This window comes from Cryptomeria japonica, chromosome 5 (genome assembly GCF_030272615.1).
Source record: "Cryptomeria japonica chromosome 5, Sugi_1.0, whole genome shotgun sequence".
Lineage (NCBI taxonomy): Eukaryota > Viridiplantae > Streptophyta > Pinopsida > Cupressales > Cupressaceae > Cryptomeria > Cryptomeria japonica.
In genome coordinates, this window is record NC_081409.1 from 159,541,422 (window position 1) to 159,561,705 (window position 20,284).

The window sequence follows — 20,284 nt, forward strand, 5'->3', positions numbered from 1 at the left end:
GGCAATCTTTAATTAGATTCTTGATAACCATTAGCCTATCAATAAGCCTTATAAGCCTATATAAGGCCATCTTAAAAAAATGTTGAAGTTATACTAAGTTGCCAAAAATTGTACTAACATAAAACTAGACTATCTGGATAGGCAGCTCCAAATGACAATTCTAATTAAGCTTCTACATTCAAAATATAACAAATCTTTTGAGAAAAAAAAAGAGAGACATTTATTTTCCACCAAGTTTGAGTATTATCTAAAAAATGTTGAAGTTATACTAAGTTGCTAAAAATTGTACTAACATAAAACTAGACTATCTGGATGTGCAGCTCCAAATGACAATTCTAATTAAGCTTCTACATTCAAAATATAACAAATCTTTTGAGAAAAAAAAAAGATAAGACATTTATTTTCCACCAACTTTGAGTATTGTGAAAACACTTTTATTGTATGCCATCTCTATAAATTTTGCAACACGAAACTTCTATGATGACCCCATTGATGAAAATCTCTCAAAACTTTGTCTCCACCTTGCTGATTTTTGGCCTTTGTTTGCACTAAGTTGATGGCAAAGTTGAAGAAGAAAGATGGCCTAAAAAATCTTAGTGTTGTTCTTGAATACTTATAATTACTTGAAAAAGCTTTAAAGGCGATAAACCCTAGTTGCTGATTCTAATGTAAAGACTTTGTGAAGTAGATGAAAAATCACTAAAAGTAGGTACAATGACTTGTTGATTTTAATGAAATCTAGTTGAAATGTTGTTGTTCTTGATATTGGTAAAAGTGTAATTGAAAGGGCTCAAACCTTTGTACAAAAGAATAGCTAAATTAACAAATAGAACAAGTATAATGAGATATGGGACAAGCCATGCAACACTTTAAAGCAAAAAAGAGAAAAATCATTGCAATAAAGTGCCCACATAAAAGATCAAAAATAAAAGAAATAGCTTAGAGCCACGAGGCCTAATGAAACATTGCCAATACCAATCCCAATCTTGTTTAGTTTTACACTCTTCAATCTAGTATGAGATTGAGAAAGAGATTTAAGGAGATATTTCTTTCACCTAAGTACAACAATCCATGAAGTATTGTCATTCAAGTCCTTTGAACAAGGAGAAACAAGGGGAGTTCTCCATAGAAAGCCCATCAATGTGTCTAAAAGGGACAATAGAAAGAGGAAGCAAAGAATTTAGCGATCAAAAGATGACTACCACAAAAATAAGTTGACTCTGAATTGAAGTTTAAGGCGAAGTAGATTGAGACGCCAAAGTATGCAATGTTTGGAACTCTCCTAAGGGAACTGATGGACTAGGAGGGGTTGGAGAGGAGCCATCAATTAGAGAATTAGAAGCATGAATAGTCAATTGATCTTCACAAGCATTCTTTCACTATGTTGTCATGTCCTTGTGTTGGGAGAGAGAAAATCTTTTGTTAAACACCTTTTGTCAAAACATTTTATACAAAATTGTCTAGTGACAACTTTCTAACTAAAAAGGAACCCTTGCAACATAAAGCATTGTAGAAGTATCGAACTTTGCTGAAATCAATGATAATACCATTGAGGATTAGAAAAGTTGCAAGTTCAGTGTGATTGCAAGATTTAGGATCACACTTGCTACTAATAAAACCCACCAATAAAATGCTAATGTGATAAATTAATGTTGTTGCTAATTTGAGCATTTTGGCCTCTTTTGTTGTTCTCCAATTTGACTAATAATTTTATATTCTATCATTATTCCATATACTACTCTAAGAGGAAGTTGATGAATTCTTCATTTTTAATAGTTTTGTTGGATGCACGTACTGGATATTTGAGCCACATTTCAGTAGTAAACTCATCCAAAACGACATCGAAGAGATACTCAAGGTAGCCTAATGCATCCCAGATGCAATCTGTTTGCTCACCTTAAAATCATACACATACCATAGAAACTCAATAAAGGAAAACCTGAAACAGTTAGTTGAAGAATTAAAAATGCACAATATCTAAAAAAATTTATTGCATATTGTATTACATTATAGTTTTTGCTTAAGTTAAAAACAGGTATTTAAGGGACCTGAAACCCATAACTAAAAAATTTCAGGATTATCCACAAAACAAAGTAGAACAAAGACGAGACGGATCAAAGCCAAGAAAAGGGAATCTAAGTAGATGGACCCCTCCAAAAAAAAAATCTGCCTGACAAATAAGAACATATGCATGGAAAGTCTAGGCAGTTCGAACAACAAGTACGCCCAACCAGGAGCAACCAACCAACATTAGGATTTCCCTTTGGATCCCTTCTTTTGGGGTCTAACCCAAACCAGCAAATCCAACCCAGGAAACCCAGCATCCAAGGAGTTACCAGTAGAGCCAGGGCCAGACACATCACTGGAAAATGAGACAGATTGCGAGACAGCTCCAACAGAGGCAGACAAAGGGGCAGCACCAGCAGATGAACCCACAAGAATCTTATCACATCCAGCAACAGGGGTAGCTCCAACAGACAAATTAGAACCACCAACTGGCTGAGAAGGAATCGAAGTAGGAACACCATTTGAGACATCAACTGAAGGGACAACACTATCAACAGGGACCTTGGGAGAAAATCCAGTAGAATCTACCACAAGCACTTTAGAGCCATTAATGGGAAGATCCTGCCCAACCGTCTGAGAAGAGCTCTTGAATATTGCATAATGTTGAGAAGAGGCACCTTTCCACCATGAAGAGGGCTTCTTCACTTTGACTCTCTCTAAATTACATTTAGCCGCGACATGCATAGTCTTGAAGCATCTTCTACATCTGAAGGGAATCCCTTCATAATCCAAAGATTGAATCCAGAAACCCTTGGGGGTCGAAAGTTTGATCTCTGTTGGCGGCCCCTTAGAAGCATCAATATCTACCAAAATACGTGCATAGGTAGAATGAAGGATATCAGAGGACTCCATATCCACCATAAGAAAATCTCCCAAAGCCTCACCCACTTCCTCAAGGAGCTGGTCCAACCAAAAATGAAGTGGAAGGTTGGGGAGTCTAACCCAAATCGGCTTAGAGTCAACATAAGCAGGTCCCTTACCCCCTCTAGAAGCTAGGCGATCCACATAAGAATCCCTAGAAGCCCTGAAAGCGGAGCAAGCCACTTTGAAAACCCCCGAAGCAAAACCACCATCCACAGCAGGGGCGTCCAACCGCGTCGCATCAAGAGCGTCACGATCCACGGGAGCATCAACCGTAGGAGGACCATCGCCATTAGAGTGGGCGGAGGCCTCGAAACGACCAAGGGAGCAATGGCTAGAGGTAGTCGGGCGGGAGTTTTGAGCGGCGGACATTTCAAATTTTGAAAGAAATGTTGGTTTTCATTATTATTACATTATAGTTGACTATTACATTGAAATTGCATTTTCAATTAGATTACCCAAATTTATGTGTAATAAAAAAGAAATACAAATAATTTTGATTTATATGTAGTAACAACCATTTTTTGATCAATATCGAAATTTGCACACTTCTTCATGGGGATGTGGTTCTCATGGTTGGGGATAGGCTATGGACTCGGTCACTTGATTGCAAGGGCCTCCCCTTTTGATGTCGTCGATGCTTCTCAACTAGTCACTTGGCCATAGATTGTTCTCTCTTGCGTCGTAAAGGCACTACTTGGTGGAAGCATGTTAATGGCAATCACTTGACTATCTAGATTTTTTATTCTTCTTCTGATGACTCCTCTCAAAATGACATTGAGCCTCTTTCTAGTGGTGGTCCCTCATGCTCTATGGAGTGAATTGGGGAACCTCTTGCGGTGCATGCAACCTTCCCTATTTGTTGCTCCTATTTGACTCTAGCCTTTGGTCAAGGATCTTCCTACTTGTCTACATCGTTCTCTTTGTGCTAACAAGCCCTCTATAATGGTGTTGTAAATGATAGTATTGCTTGGATTGTTGTTAGTCAATGAAGGAAAGGTCTTTTTTCCTCCTCTTCCCAAACTCTTCCCCTAGTTGTGGGTGAAAGTTCTACCCACTCTTGATATGGATTATTTGTAGTATGTAAGTGGTCTTTTAATGGCCTATGTAACACTATAAGTGGTATGTTTTAGGCTTGTGTATCCTTGCCTTTGGGGATTTTGGTTGTTAAGGGTCGACACCCTAGTTTGCTACCTAATTAATAAACAACAATCATCTTTTGATGTCTTCAACCCATTCTCTCCTACTCTCCCCAGTTGTTTCAAAGGATTATTCTTGAATTTACCTAATTTGTCTCTCCTAAATTGTGTGGGGGACTTGGGAGCGACTAGTATGGATAATAGACTCTCAATTATGGTCTACCTTATCAGTATGGGTATTGAAGATCCATTGAATATTTCATGAGGATTCTTCTATGTTATGGATGTCAATGCCTTCGTTGTGTTTGTATGTGTGTCTTTTGGGTCTTGCACTACTAATTATCATAGTCATTGTGTCGACTTTCGTTGCTTTTCACTTAGTTGGTGTTACTTTTGGGGTTGCAAATGACACGACAAACTTTCTTGTTCCTATGAATGGGATCTCTTTAAGTAATGTTGCTTCAAGTGCTATAAAATGTCATCAGAGGACCTTTGTTGCTATTGTTGGTTTGGAGGGTATTGAACATCCTCAACTTAAAATTAAAACCCCTCAGCTGTGCACAATCCTTCTATGTGGTGATGTGTAGTCAAGATGTGTTGGAAAATGAATTTGTGTAGGGGTTTGATTTGCAAGTTCAACAATTTTTGGCCTTCCTTTCTTGATTTAACATCCCAAATTTAGGAGGCCTCTCATTGAGGTGAAGATCATGCTCTTCCCTTGTGCTAAGAGATTCTTCATTGGATCTTTTGCCTTTTCAAAACACATGTATTTGGTGCTTGACGATAAGTTATGGATGTGGGGAGAGCACTCTCTTAATCAAACCTTGGTCTATCTCATTAAACACCCTCTCTAAACCTCTTAATGAGTTCAATTTTCAAATCTTCCTCTCCAATTCTAGGAAGATTCATGCAATGAGGCCATCAATAATGTTATTGGTAGTTTCTTGAAGGTTTACTCTTTAATTCCTTTATGGGGAACTCTATGTTTGCTTGTATTTTGGTGGACATTGATATCTCCAAGTCTCTTCACATAGATATTATTTAGATGGTAATCGATAAGTCTTGGACTCAACCACTTAACTATGAGGGTCTCCTCTTCAAATATAGACGGTGCTTGACTATTTACGGCCTATCTTTTGATTGTCCACATTCTCAGCACAAGGGTGCGCCAACATGGAGGAATGCCCATGAAGATCATTTGATTATTCATGCTTCCAACTCCTTGGTTGATGGTTCCTCTCAAGATGATGCATCTTTGCAAGACAACAACTCTTCTATTCCCATTCTCCCCCACTCTACCCAAAATTCTTGAGGGGTTCTCTCGTGCAATTGGAACAACTCTAGCGAGTCCCAATCCTTCTACTCTATTTGCTCCTTTTGGTGAGTCTCGTCCACCTTCTACTCCAATTGTTCAATTTGTTATTCCCCCATTTTTCGCTCCAATTCAATCTACTCTTGAAGCATTTGTTTGACATTTGGCTACTCCATCTTAGTCTTTCTCAATTTCTATTGCACCCATGGGTGGGCCCTTTGTGGAGTAATCTTCCTTACTTCTTTTAGATCTAAGGACTTGGACGATAATATTTCATTGATAATTGTACAAAGACAAAAGAAAGATCTTCCCATCTCTATCTCCCAATCTCATAATAGAGTGAAGGGTATGAGATTGAATAAGGTTAGGTTTGGCATTGTCTTGGCTAGATCCCTAGGTTCTCTTTATTTTATGTAATTGTGTTTGTTTATGTTTAGTAACTAAGCTACAATTGTGTCTTTCTCCCTCAAGAAAGACTATTGTAATCGCTTTGAGCTATTATTTTTGTCTACACATTTGGGGTTGCTTTGTAATAGGGTTGAGACCCTTATTTCTCGTTTTGTCTAATAAAAAAAACAACAATTTTTTGAAATAGTGTGGAAACAAATTTGTGATTGTAACGTGACACAAAGTGATGTACTGATTTATAAAACATTACATAAATTATATAAATTGTTAGTGTGATATAAAGTATATTAATCAATGATTATTTGATATGAGCCATTTAACACAATGATTATCTGATATAATTTTTAACTCAAATCTTTTTTGATAATTTTCATGATAATGTTGAAACAAGTTTCAAGTTTGATATTTTTTTTTTTTTATGTTTTAGTGTTCCCATATTTCTAGGATATGCATACTATGTATCATTATATATCATATAGTACACTCACATACCCAAGTTTTAAGAGTTTGTATCAAGTATTGTCAACTTCCACCCACCCATGTGACCTTTTATTTTTGCATAAGTATGGCTAATCTAGATTTCTACTAGACAACGAAGTTATCTTGAATGACACCATTGAAAATGCCTTTGAAGTGCTTGAAACTTGCTTCTTGTTTAAAGTTTTGCATAATTAACTATTGGATTGTTGTAATTGTGATACTATTCTTTCTTTGCTTTTGTATTCTCGTAGGTCCTTTCATAACTACTTGGGATTATGTTTTGTGGAGATTATTAACTATTTATGTGGTGTTTTTTATATGTATGTGCTCATCCTTTATCATGTTCACAAAATTTTCACATATATTTTTCCTTTTCTCTCCTCCGTATTTAGTTTCTTTGAGGTTCCCTTTGTTGCCTTATAGTCTTCAATATTACCATGGATTTGTTGAACGTTTGCCTCATCTCTCCCTCTTGAGTCTAGATTTTTCATGTGTTCAATGCTTCTTTTATTTTATTTATTTATTTGGTGATATGAATAGGGCAGCTAAGCCTATCATTTGTTCTTTCTTTCTTTTTTAAACTCTTCCAAAGTTGTTTTCAAGATTTCTCTTTTTTTTGGTCACGAGGATATTACACTTTATCTCTATTGTAGAATCTCCTAAATCCATCTCCATTAGCCTCACTATAAATTCCTATGAACTAATGGCAATTTGTTGGGCTCTACCTATTGTAGGTTTTACATGTACTCTAGAGATACATGGGGAGACATCCATAGGCCTGAACATCTTAGGGTTGCAAGGATGCCTTGAAAATATTCTTAAGGCTATACTATTACATTAGATTGGGTACATCCAAAAAATGGCACAAAGTTACCTAAAGATGGCTAGGGATGTCATTGATAAAGTGTTATTATGGGAGAATGTCTTTTTGAATCGCCCCTCTATATTCTTCTAAAGTGGGAATGTCCTATATATTCTCTTTAAGTTTACATACTAAGGTGGGGATATTGGGTGGGACAAATCGAGATGTTCTATTTAACATTTAAGGCCTATTGTTAACCACTACCCCTACCCCTACCTTTATAGTGATATCTTCAATTGTCTTAGGAATGGTCATATATCCTTTAATAAGTTGCAATGTTTAAAGGAAAAATAGAAGGGGCAGAAGGACATGCAAGACCCCCACACCCCTTTCCAAAACCCTAAAGTTCACTTACATTGAAAAGCATCAAAATGCTCTCATTTTGTCATATAAAAGAGTGGAGAAGAGAAGGGCAACAATTTAAGCATTTTAATTTCTTTTGTAAGACAACATAAAACGAAATAGTGTGCAATAGAATTGTTCTTCAAATTGTGAGGTAAAATTCTTGATATATAACTAAATAGCATTTTATTTTCTCTTGTAAGACTAACATAAAACGAAATAGTGTGGAGTAGAATTGTTTTTCAAATTGTGAGGGATGCTTCTTGACATATATTAAACCTTTGTAAAGCGGAAAATCAAACCCTAGGTGTTCCCCCACTCCAGGGAGAGAGAAAGGAGGTCACTAGGATTGACGGTTTTCACTTAGGAGAGACTTTACATTCAAAAGAGGGGTTGAAACTCACAAGATCCAATCCCACACAATGCAAGATTGAATTCTAAATGAGTTTCAAGGGTTGAGACAACAAGGATACCCTCTTTTGTAAAGAATGCAGATAGAAGGATTGAACTAGGAGTGTATGTAAAAGTAAGAAAGATTCGCTTGTAGACGGAGATAGGGACACGGGATGAAACTGCGGACCTGAAATTAGCAGTAAAATGTCGAGATGATGCTGTCCTGCAAGTTTGAGCGAAAGTTGACGGGACGATGGCGCCCGGAGTGCACATGGTCCTCCGAAAAATCCGCGAAACGAAGGGGGATCTATTCGTCTCTGCACAAGGATTCCAGATCTTCAATTACAACCGCGTACCTGCAACCTACACAAAAAAAAGAGAGGATGATTGGGGGGTTAGGGATTCGGGGTTTGCCTTCAGGTCAAACCCCGGTTTTGGAATTAACCAAGAAATGAGAATGCTATAAATGTAAGTGTTTGTAATATAATCAAGTATTGATACCTTGTTGTAAGAATGTTTGTATTCTTACATGTGAAGGTGTAATGATGTTGTATGTTGTATGTTGTAGGTGATCTCCTCTTCAATGGTTGAATCCTTGTCTTGAATGCAACACCTAGCCTTGAATGGAGACCTGGAATGCTCAATTGCTTGAAGGAATGCTTGAATGTTTGTCTATCATAAGTTTGCCTTCTCCCAACTCCACTTATCTCACTTCTGCCAAAATGGGAGGGGAAATGTAGTTTATATACTTGTCAATTAGGGTTAGGAGACTGATTTTTCCGACCTTAGGCCGACCTAGGAACATTATTTTCCAAATTGCAAACTTGAAGACCCGATGCCCAACAAGAGACCGGGCCCAAAATAGGGCCAGGGACCAGGGCGCTGGGCGCCATGGTCCCACCTCCAGGGACAGCAGGGTGCAAGGAGGATCAGGCCAAGGTGCAGAAAGATGCAGTTTTTGATGTCGTAAACAGGTTTCGGGGTCTCCATTCAGGTTCAACGTTGCACCGCCATCGTGAAGACCCAAATGCAATCGAAATTGCAAGTGTCGCAATTTTACGACGCTACAACCTTAAACTACCCTAGATTAAAACTACAAACATAATTTACAAGTATGCAAACAATTTATGGTCAAGCCTTAAAGAGAAGTTTTTTCGATATTAAGAAAAATAAACTCTCGAAGTATTACCAAACACACTGGCTCAAGCAAAGACCAATATTCCACCATAAACAAGAATTTGAAATCAAGAACACAAAGATCTACAAATCATTCAAGGATGAAATTATTAATTTGCAATCTACATTTGATTCAATTAATGGAATTACAAACATAAGTTCCACAATGGCTCTGGCTAAACACCAGTTTTTGTAGCATAAGCTTGTCTTCCGCCACAAATAACCAAAAGTAGGTAAATTCGAATTCGAGGAAGAGTGGACTCTAGAATCAAAATAAAATAAAAAAGTACTCTCCTACTAATGAATAGCAACAAGGGCAAACAAGAACCCCAAAAGATGTGTGCTAGTGAATATTAAAAAATAATCTCATTGAATATCCCTATTCGTGTGTGTAAAATGGAGGAATCATTTGAACCATCATTGGTCAATATGAGAGATATTGCTCATCAAAGAAAATCCAAGGTTAGAGGACCATGTTGGGATATCCTAGGAGGAACCAAAGCACTTCTTATAGAAAATCCCCTAACATCCAAGGCTAGTGTGGCTCCCATTGTAAAAAGAAGCTCATGATGAATCTGGCCTTGTGGAGAGGGAGTGGCCAATAAGTAGTTGATCCATATTGCCAAAATGGGGCCAAGTCATGCCAATAGGAATGAGCAAAGCCATGCTGATGTTGAGGGAGGGTAGGTGGCAAAATCAGAATAGCAATGATGTGTTGAGAGAAGGGCTGCCTATTTGATCTATCAACTCTAATATGTTTAGTATAGGTATAAAAAGATTGTTCTGTGTTGCTTGTCCCCTACATTGTTTGGAGAAAATTGCAGATCAACATTTAAAGAGGTGCAAAAACTGAAAATTATGCACTTAAAAGCTTAAAATTAATTTAAATCATAACTAAAAACTTGAACTCCGCAATAAATCAACTGATTTAACAATAATTCGAAAATCTATAGAACATTAAAAAACATATAAAATTTCAAAAGCATTATTCAAAAACATTATTCAAAAACTATGTTACTGGATTGTCCCTTGCAGCTCTGGTTCCCGAGTCAATCCAATTGGGAGTTCATTTTTTTTAGCGGGCCCATTCCAGATAAACCCATGCATTTGTTTTAAATATTCCATGTGAATCCGTCAAAGATCTGTCCATGGTGTTGATGGTCATGCTACAAAACCAAATGTCTTGGCCATTATATCTTGCACCCGAGCTTACGTCTCAACTTCCCTCCCCAAATAGTGAAAAATTGTGTCAACTAATTGAATGTCATCAGATCACATTATTCTTTAGTTATTTCTTGCTAGGCTTTTAAGGTTCCCATTATTGCGTTAGCTCTCTCATTGATCCATTTGTAGGAAGTCCATGGGATGATAGATGCCTCGAACAATTTTTGTACATCAATTTTTCATGCTCAATGTTTTCACATTCAATATTTTAAAAAATTGGTTCTTTGTTTCCATCCTTTATTTGTAGAATTAGTTTTGTGTTTTCATCATTTATATATAATTTTGTGGGGATGAAGCCAAAATGTATCAGTCCCCAAATTTTTTTTTGACCAAACTCATGAATTGAACTGAAAAACTCAAACTCAAACCAACACCTGGATTGGTAACATAGTTCAAAACCATGCATAGTATGGAATTCATGGAACATATTCCTGATTTCCTTTATATATAGATCAAAAGACAAGTTCAATATGTATGAACTTCAAGTTTCTATATCAAATCGTAAATTTCTTCTATAGCTAAACCTCCAAAAAATCTGCTGGTGCTAAGCAGTTGTTGTGAAACTAGATGGACATCTGCATTGTTGTCAATAACACATCTCTGAACTTTGAACTTTAAACTTTAAAGGCATACCCAATTCAAAATTAAAAAGGATGTCCGTGAGCAGTATAACGGTAATTGGATAGCCACTGAAAAAATTAAAACCAATACTTGCAGGCTTGAAGCAACAATTAACAAACACTGTAAAGTCTTAAACAAAATTCTCACCCCCAGCAGCTAACTTGCCACAAATACAATTGCCCCACAGTAAACAAAAAATCAAAGCCCTCACACACAGAGGAAAGCCCTCAAAAAGCTGTGAAAAACCACTATGGAAGTCAAACCTGCCCCAAGAATAAGCCTCCTGCTCTTAACGTATAATTGACTAAAAATAGCAAGTTTGAAAGGTGATTTCATCCATGGTAGATCATCTGAAGAAACTTGAAATTGATGCCTCACCATGACTTGAATCTGGAAACCCTAGCTGTCTTAATTCAAATAGAAAATGAAAATGTTAGGTTTTTATCAAACCGTCAATGCTTCCTAATGGTGAAAGTTGCTGAAATCTTCAAGCTCCTTAACCCTCTTGGTTGCACTTGGACACTTCCGACAAACAAAATAGCAGAGAAGTGCTAGGTGCTTGCTTGAAAGGCCTTCTACCATTTTGCCTTTAGCCAACTTTTGTTAAAAACACCCATCTAGCGGTGACTTGCTTTGTGAAAGTGTGCACTTGGGAGACTTTTAATACTCTACTTTCAGATGACATGAAAAGTACACACTTGGAGGTGATCTGCCACTTACATTTGGTCTTTAACTGGAAAAGCACGTGCTTCGGGACCCTCTAGCACTTTTGCATGCCTTAAGAATCGTTTGTCCACTTAACTTTTTGGCTCTAACTTAAAATGCACTCTCCTTGTTGTACCCATACAATTATTTTGTCTTGTGTAATGTTTTAAGCTAAAACCTTGTTTCTAGATTAAACACGTCACTGCCTTTATAGGTCCAAGCGAAAGAGCTTTCCAACACATATGTACAAGCATAGGCACAAAGGAACACAACCTAGAAGCCTAATCAAAGCATGGGCACTGGAAACTATAGCCAATGATATGCTGGCTTAGAAAAAACCAAATCCTAATGGCTGCAAGTGATCTGATTCATCAGAATATTATTTTCAGTCAAGCACTACATTGTACAAAGAAGCCCCATGGCATAAGGCCATGGACAAACTGCAAAATGCCCCTTGCCTCTATCAAAAACAATCTTCTTTATAGAACCACCTCATCTAGACTTGATAATGCATTTACTCAGGCTGCAACATTAGGTATCTTACACATTCTGGCACTAACATGCCATCAAATACTTAATGGATATGGATCTGACCACCTGTTAGAGTTATCAATATAGTTCAACCACAAAAAATAGGAGCCAGACTCATCTACTCTTAGACAATTATCCAATCGCTGAGCATATGAGGTAGCATGGTGAACATTCTGAACAATAAAGTTTGACAGCGCAATTAACATATATGGGAGAAAAAAGACATTCACAACACCTGCCTACATCATTCATATGTTAGCTAACTTTCCAAGTGAGTCAAGACCAATGTTAAAAGCCCCAGACTCACAAGGTACAGAGAAATATAGTTGATTTGAGTTGAGAATTGCATATAGAATTTTTTGTCCCTGCATTTTGGTCTGAAAATGCCTAGCCTTACGCAAAGCAAAACCCTTCTCAATGAATGAAAAATGGTCCTCAATAAGTTGGAAAAACCCAAACTCACTTGTATACTCACCAAGGTCTTGAATACAAACGAGGCTGCCAGCACATATTGTCATTACCAATGGTGAAACAATTGATACAAACACTGATACACTCATTCTTGTCTGAATCATATGCATGATTCAAGTTCACTTTCACACCATCAGCATAAAGATCAACCTCATGAGGCACCTCAGACAAGTGATCAAGATCCTCAAACTGCTCTGTTGTTCTAAGTTCTTCATTGCAACCTACTGAAATGAAACCACTGCTATAATCAGGCACATGGCAAAACTCTTCTTCACTTTGCAGGCTAACATTTAAACCCCACTAAAAACACAAATGTTTGGTAGCAGCATGCTCCTCAATTGGATAAACATTAGAATCCTCTTAGAAATCAGTTCCACCATGTAGTCTATTCATATCTAATTCTAAAGACTCTAGGGGCTATAAACACAATATCCATGAGTTATGAAACAAGTAGAAATGTTTGGATCAGATGAGTGTCCGGATCAGCACTTTTAAACAGCCAGCAAAGGAAGAAAAAGCATGGGGCATGTCTCTTCAAAAACTTTCCTTATCCCCCTCAACATGAAAATCTGCAATCCATCATCAGCATGTACTTCTCTATTAGCAAAGTTGTCCACAGTAAACATGCATTCAGAATACCACCTTTATCAGCACCATCGTTTTGATTTGAAGACCCATCCATCTCATTACCACAGAAACAAACTTGTACAGCAAAGGCATCACTAGAAACACAATCCTTGAAGGAAATAAAAAATGGAAGCTCATCAAGCAAGAAACCAAATTATTCTTCCTTGAAATGAACATTTACATGCACTATATCAGCATAAATAATTCTAGAAACAAAGTCTTCAAACTAAAAATTAATGCATGCATTTGTCAATTCATCTACATGGTTGTTACACGATGTAGAATTGCATGCTGCTTCCTCCATAGGGCATGCACTGGTAGAAATGTCAGCATTAGTATCATAGGAGTTTGGGGAAAAAGCCCCAAGCAAGGTCCAAGGGGATCTTCAAACCCACACAAAAATTCATGGCACACCCCATTTTCACAATCTCATAACTTTGTTTTCTGCAACATCAAGTCTTTACTGTTTTTGAAACTCAGGAGTGATTTGGAATGAGGCTTAGATGCCTATTTATAAGTTTTTAATGATTGCTTACGGTGTGGGTGGGGCCCATGGACCATTAAGGTTCACATTTCTGGCACAAAGACCCAAAAAATAATATTTTTTTTTAAAATGAGTTTTTCACTTATCTACCACAGGAACTCCTAGCCTCCTAGGAGCCTCTAGTGCGGTCAAGAGAAACCTAGGTATCCCCTTAGAGTCTTGACACTTTCTCCAAACTAGGGGACATCCTGAAAACACCCCCAAGTAGGTGGTGGTGGTGGCAGCACGATGGAGGGACATTTCCCTCAAGTCCCAACATTTCTGAAACATCCCCATCCCGAAAACACATGGTTGGAGGAGACATGTCCCTAAGGGGAGACATGCCCCTGTAGAACAAGGATTTTAATCGCATGCAAAATTAGAGGGATGTTTCCCCCAAGTCCCAACATCTCTGAAACATCCCCATCCCCAAAAATGCATGGTTGGGAGAGACGTGTCCCTGTGGTACAACCGTACAAGTGTTTTAACTGCATGCAAAATATTGTAAAATCTTATAAATAAGTGCTCTATGCACTTAAATTTTTATGGGATGATTATTTTTAAGACTATTTGCTGCTGAGTTCATTTACTCTTTCTTTTTGGTCCAGCTGCTAATCCTGTGTTGTACCATGCTAAATATAGAGATGGGATTGTTTTGATGGTGCACTCGCCTCAGAAGAATAATTATATAATACATATATTTCTGTTGCGGTAAATGTGACAATAGGGAAGCCTAGCTAGCATAGGTAAGAATTTTTTTCTTTGTTTGTTTTGAAAGGCAATCAAAAAAGAATATTTTCGTTAACATATTTCCCCTGAAATGTCTGTCTAGGTGGCAGTACCCATTTATAAGAGGCCGTGATCCTTTTGAGTCTAGATCAAAACAGATTTATTCGTCATGCCCCTGCAGATGAATACAATAGATCCCAGCTTTTTCTAGACTCCTTTAATATAAAACCTGGGCGCCAGAGATTAGCAAGAGCCAACCCTCTTCCTAAACTGGGATTTTTCCTTGAAGACATCATCCATTATATTGAAGATAAAATTAATCTATTCTATCTAGCCAACTATCTTTACCACTTGGCAAATAATTTAAATTATTATCTTATTCAGGGCCGATCCCCTTCATCGCAATATAGAGAAACTGTCTTTGGCCGACTTCATATATAAAAGAAATAAAAGGCACATATAAATATGATTTAAATCATTCAAGTTTAGATAGAAGGAAAAAGAATTAGAAATAGCAGAAAATAGTATGAGAAGGCAGTTATCTCATTATTTAGCAGCAATCCCATTATTTAATAAGTCGGCGATTAATAGAAGCAGCATTATATTAGACAGCAATTCCATTTGCGAAGGACCAATGATTAATATAAAGGAAACCACACTCTTATTATGCTAAAAGCAATCAAGACACTTAAAGCAGCGTTGGTTTAGGTTATGAAGAGGCATTACTAAGAAAGGTTGTGACCCTCTCCTTAGGACAGTAACTTCCAAGAGTTGTCTCTCGTCAAGAGACATGAAGATATAAAGGTAAAGAACCATGATGGGAGAAGGCATGAAGGAAGGGAATTCAATAAGTATCGATTAAGGAGATCTGATCTGAGTAAATGATATTCAGGCCATACAGCCAGATAAGCAATCTACAAGTAATTTGGTATGAGATATGGTATATTGTGCACTAGTTATTATATGGATATCTTTTAGACATTGATCCTAATAAGATTAATATGGCATTATATTCCTTTAAATGTATAAATTAGGTATATATTTATCCCATAATCAATCAGATGTAAAGTTGGAGGAAATAAGCTAAGGAGATGCAGTTTACTGGTTCCCTTGAACTAAGTAGACCACCCCAAGGGATGGAACTTGTCATACTGGGACATTCCTGCCACTTGTGGGCCGAGGGGCGAGTTGTCATAGTTGGATGCCACGCAATCTCAGGCTTAGTTGGGCTGTGCAGTTTATTGGCATCCTTTCGAGTTTTCCTACCAAACTAAACTATGATTGGTTATTGGGTAGTTAGCTCATATGATGTATTTGTTCACTAATCCATGTATTTATTCCTTGATTCTTGAGATTATTAATGATTAAATACGTAGCACATAAAAGGAGGACTCTACTAATGAGAGGATGCTTTGGCATCTAGATGCTCAATGTTGCATTAATAATCGTTGAAGCCACTATTCAAAGAGCCCAAATTAATAATTTCAAATCCATTGAGACAGAAATGATGCTTGAAATTTACATTACATTGCTTGTATTATGTCATCCAATTTTTTTCACAAAGATAGCAAAGGCATTGTTTTTATGGCCTGCAACTTAATGTCTAAAAGGACAATATATTCTGGAGGACCAACCAATTTTGCATATCCATAATCAGACACAAGTTTAGTTTCTCGTGCATCATGGAAGTGACACAGCAATTGCCAATTAAAAAACTGTAATTGTCTTGGGTTTGAATCCCCTTAATAACTTGGAAACATATTTGTCATGGCAGCTCTATTATCTTGGGTTTGAATGCCTTTTGTAACTTGGAAACATATTTGTCATAACAGTTCCATTGTTGTAGTTCCTAAACTACAAAATTGCCTACCACTGACATGCAATGGCAGTGAAAGGAACGCTTTTACTGATGATGGTAATAGTGTACTTTCTCTGAGAGCTGAGGCTGTTTACTGCCATAACCTTTTGTGTTCTACTATATTCCCACTCAAGACTTTCAAATAAAATTATAAAGGTTGTCTTAATAAGAGCCCAGAATTCCAGAACAAGAAATTAATGATACGAAATAAAATTGTAACTGCGATAAAACAAAAGCCTATGAAATGTTTACCACCATATCATAAATTCTTTATAAATTATGTACAATCTGCAAATGACGTCAGCTATAAAACAATAAGCTCTAGTTCGTATAACTTGTTTCACCATGGTTTCAACAGACTTTACTAACTATAGAACAAGTTTCACTATTCAAAAGACAGCTCAATCCCATTGAGATCAGAGCGATGTGGAGGTTCCACCCCGAATTTCAACAGGTGTCCAGTTTCATATGCTGGGCGTAGTTGTGCAATAACTTGTGCATCTAAATATGCATCACATGAAAAACACCATACTGAAAGATCACTGGGAAGCACAAAACAAAAACCTTTCAATATTGTTATAAAGATAACTCATAAGTAACAAGAGATGCTTCAAGAAAAAAGATACCTCATACCTATAGCTGATTGCCAGACAATGCCCAGTTTTTTCATAATGCTCAAGCATATGGCCATTAATGAAACGGCTGCATAGAACCTCTTTACAGCTAAGGCAAATCCAGCTTTCTGCAGGATGGTCACAGCTGAACAACAACAAAGAACAGGAACATGTATATGCATTCACAATTAGCTTCAATTTTGGGACAGGTACGAAGAATGCCAAAATTCCATGGGCTATCAAACCTATCCTTTCCACCTCAGACTAGACTTGCATTCAACAACACTACCATACATTTCATGTGTTTAAAAGCTACCTAATAAAGCATATCTCTCAGGAATCCTGGAGTTCAAACCTCAATCCCAGAGAATAATCATATATCTTAAGTGCAATGATTTATAGTCCATTGTAGTTTATGCTACTAGAATTCCCCATGTTTGCACATGGTACGTATAATAAGGTAGATTCACATAGTTTGGTTGATTCTCAAACATTGGTTCAGCCAAAGTGCGTTGTTTTATAGTCCATTATACTGCTAGAATTCCCCATGTTTGCACGTGGTACCTATGATAAGGTAGATTCACATAATTTGGATGATTCTCAAACAATGGTTCATGAGGCCGAAACTAAAAAGAAAGAAAGCCCTTGTGGTATGCCAAATTATCTGGCAGGTTTGGATGTGACCTAAAAAGCAACTTTTACCTTTGCCTTTGTAAGGTAATAGCAACATATAATTACGATGAATTTTAATGGGCTGTCTCAGCTAATGACAATTTTTCAGAGATGATAACAAAAATGCTTAGATACATGGAAAGAGTCATACACTAGATGCAAACCTTATAATAACGGGAGAGTACCTATAGCCTATAGGTATGTCTTAGATTCTACTGGATCTAACTCCACCATACACACTTTATTTGAGATAATTGCAAAAAAACGCATAGAGGCAAGGAACAGTTCAAAGCCTAGTGGCAGAAAACACAATAAGTGAAGTGTTATTTTACATATGATAACGATGAATTCTACGGGACTGTCTCAAACAGGGAACCTTCAGATGACTGTTGAACCAATAGTTGGCCTCGGGGAAGTATACCAAATTTGTTGTTTCCCTACCTTTTCCTTTTCTTTATCCAGTATATTAATGAGACCAAAAGTAAACAGTCAAACAAATCATGCAATATCACCATTTAATAATGAAATGAATACTGAACCACTACATCAATGAATGTGAATCCTGATCCATGCTAATCCCTAATAAAAATCTGATTTAAATACCAACATGGTAAATTGGAAACCTCTAATAGAATAATTGTGCAAATGACCTAATGTTATAAACACCCAAGGTCGAAAGGATTTCACATAAGGTTAACGAGGGGATCAGAGAGTTAAGAAAACATGAGTACAGCAAGAGAATGGCCATAGTTTTTGGGCACATAAATGAATTCAGTGCCCAAGATTGTTCCAAGTAAAGAGGACATGTCCCTACTATGTGATAATGGAAAGTGAGCAACACTTAATAGAGGTTTTGAATGTTTTCAAGCGACTGGTAAACCCATAATAAGGCTAAGATTATTTTAAGGATCTCGGCGAAGCCAGATGCCGTTTGGCATGTAATAACCCCTTGTAAAAACCTAAACAGGGATTTCTCTCAATCCTACAAGTAAGCTGGGCAATGTAATATTCGACAGCAAGAATTGCCCTGGATTCATGGACACATGGCATCACGTTCAAAGGTATCCTAATGCTCATGTTTAATCTATCGTTTACTCCAAGAGCCGTTTGTGGTTGGGAGATAGAAGCGTCTAAGAAAGGAGAATGCTAAGAAGTATCCCCAAGAAATGTAAAGGGAACAATCCTACAGACAATATTTCAGTAGAGAAATTGCATGGATATGAGAATACAGCTAACAGGGATGAGAATGTGTCCCAGAGAACATATTTCCCCTTCATACAGCAAATTAATGGACTCTGTTTCAAAATCTAACATTTAAAATGAAAAATATGTGTAAACCCACCTTAGGTGGATTAAATACAAAAAAAAAATTATATATCAATTAGGTAAGTGAAAACAGATGACCGCCATAGAAAAAATCAAGTGAAGACAATTCCATAAAACTACAGAGCGAGGGTATTGAAATTTGTATCAGTTCTAAATCATTTACTAAAATACTTCTTTAAAATCATTCTTTTGGTAGAACCCAATTGTTAAATGTTATATATAGGCTTGATTACCTGTTGCAAGGAGTGTCAAGGGCTGGTATATGGCGAAGATCAGAATTTAGGACCTGCAGATGAGGGCAATGGGTTCTAGCCTCTACCCACCCTGATACACTTCCATATGCGCTTTCCTCCTGTTCAAATATAATTCCACGCAAAACCATAAGCACTATGAGTCGCACCCATTCAAAATCCATAACAGCATTACATTAAAAGCATCAAGATTAAATGTAATTTATAAATGTTACATGTGCATCTGAGGAAAACGAAGAAGAAGAAGCAGCCATTGCAATTAAATTACTTATAGCCGAATTATACAAGATTATGGTTCCGTTCAGCTTGGAGGATGTGATTAAGACACCAGCAAATTAGACGGAAAGGCTTCGAATCATTTTCTAGAAAAAACACTTTAAGCTCCAAGCTAATATATAAGCTATAAATATCACTTAGAAAGTAAAGGAGTTTATAATTTTAATATTAATTTATACTCTTGATTGAAAATAAGTAAAAAGAAGAAGAAGAAGCCGCCATTGCAATTAAATTACTTATAGCCGAATTATACAAGATTATGGTTCCGTTCAGCTTGGAGGATGTGATTAAGACACCAGCAAATTAGACGGAAAGGCTTCGAATCATTTTCTAGAAAAAACACTTTAAGCTCAAAGCTAATATAAAAGCTATAAATATCACTTAGAAAGTAAAGGAGTTTATAATTTTAATATTAATTTATACTCTTGATTGAAAATAAGTAAAAAGAATAGGAGAGTACAAGTGTCTTTTAAATAGTAATATTGTTGATTGAAAGTGAGTAAAAAGAATAGGAAAGCATAAGTATAATGTCAAATTTTTAACGAGATTAGAATTAAATATACAAATACTTTAGCATCATTTTCTATACATGATCTAACTAAAGAGAAGGTTGAGAAAACTCTAACATTTGTCATCAAAATAAATAGTAGAAGATAATAATATAGAAAATTATAACTATTAAGTGAGTTATCTTTTAAATTGTTTTTAGCCTTGTGGACATTAAAAACTTTATATTCTCTTCTACTCTAACTAGAATAAACTCAAAGTAATGACCATTTTAGTCTTCCTTATTCTTTTGTCGACATTCAATTGAGA

At 36.7% G+C, this 20,284-nt stretch overlaps 1 protein-coding gene across 1 annotated transcript; it reads right to left on the reverse strand.

The window, feature by feature from the left end:
- Positions 1–16,569: 16,569 nt before the first annotated feature.
- Positions 16,570–19,564, reverse strand: LOC131072704 (uncharacterized). The gene is made up of 4 exons (XM_058008945.2): positions 19,408–19,564; positions 19,175–19,293; positions 16,963–17,088; positions 16,570–16,871 (listed from the first exon to the last, which is right to left on the reverse strand). The coding sequence occupies exons 1-4, from the start codon at positions 19,444–19,446 to the stop codon at positions 16,715–16,717; spliced, it is 441 nt and encodes a 146-aa protein (XP_057864928.2). The 5' UTR covers positions 19,447–19,564; the 3' UTR covers positions 16,570–16,714.
- Positions 19,565–20,284: the final 720 nt, after the last annotated feature.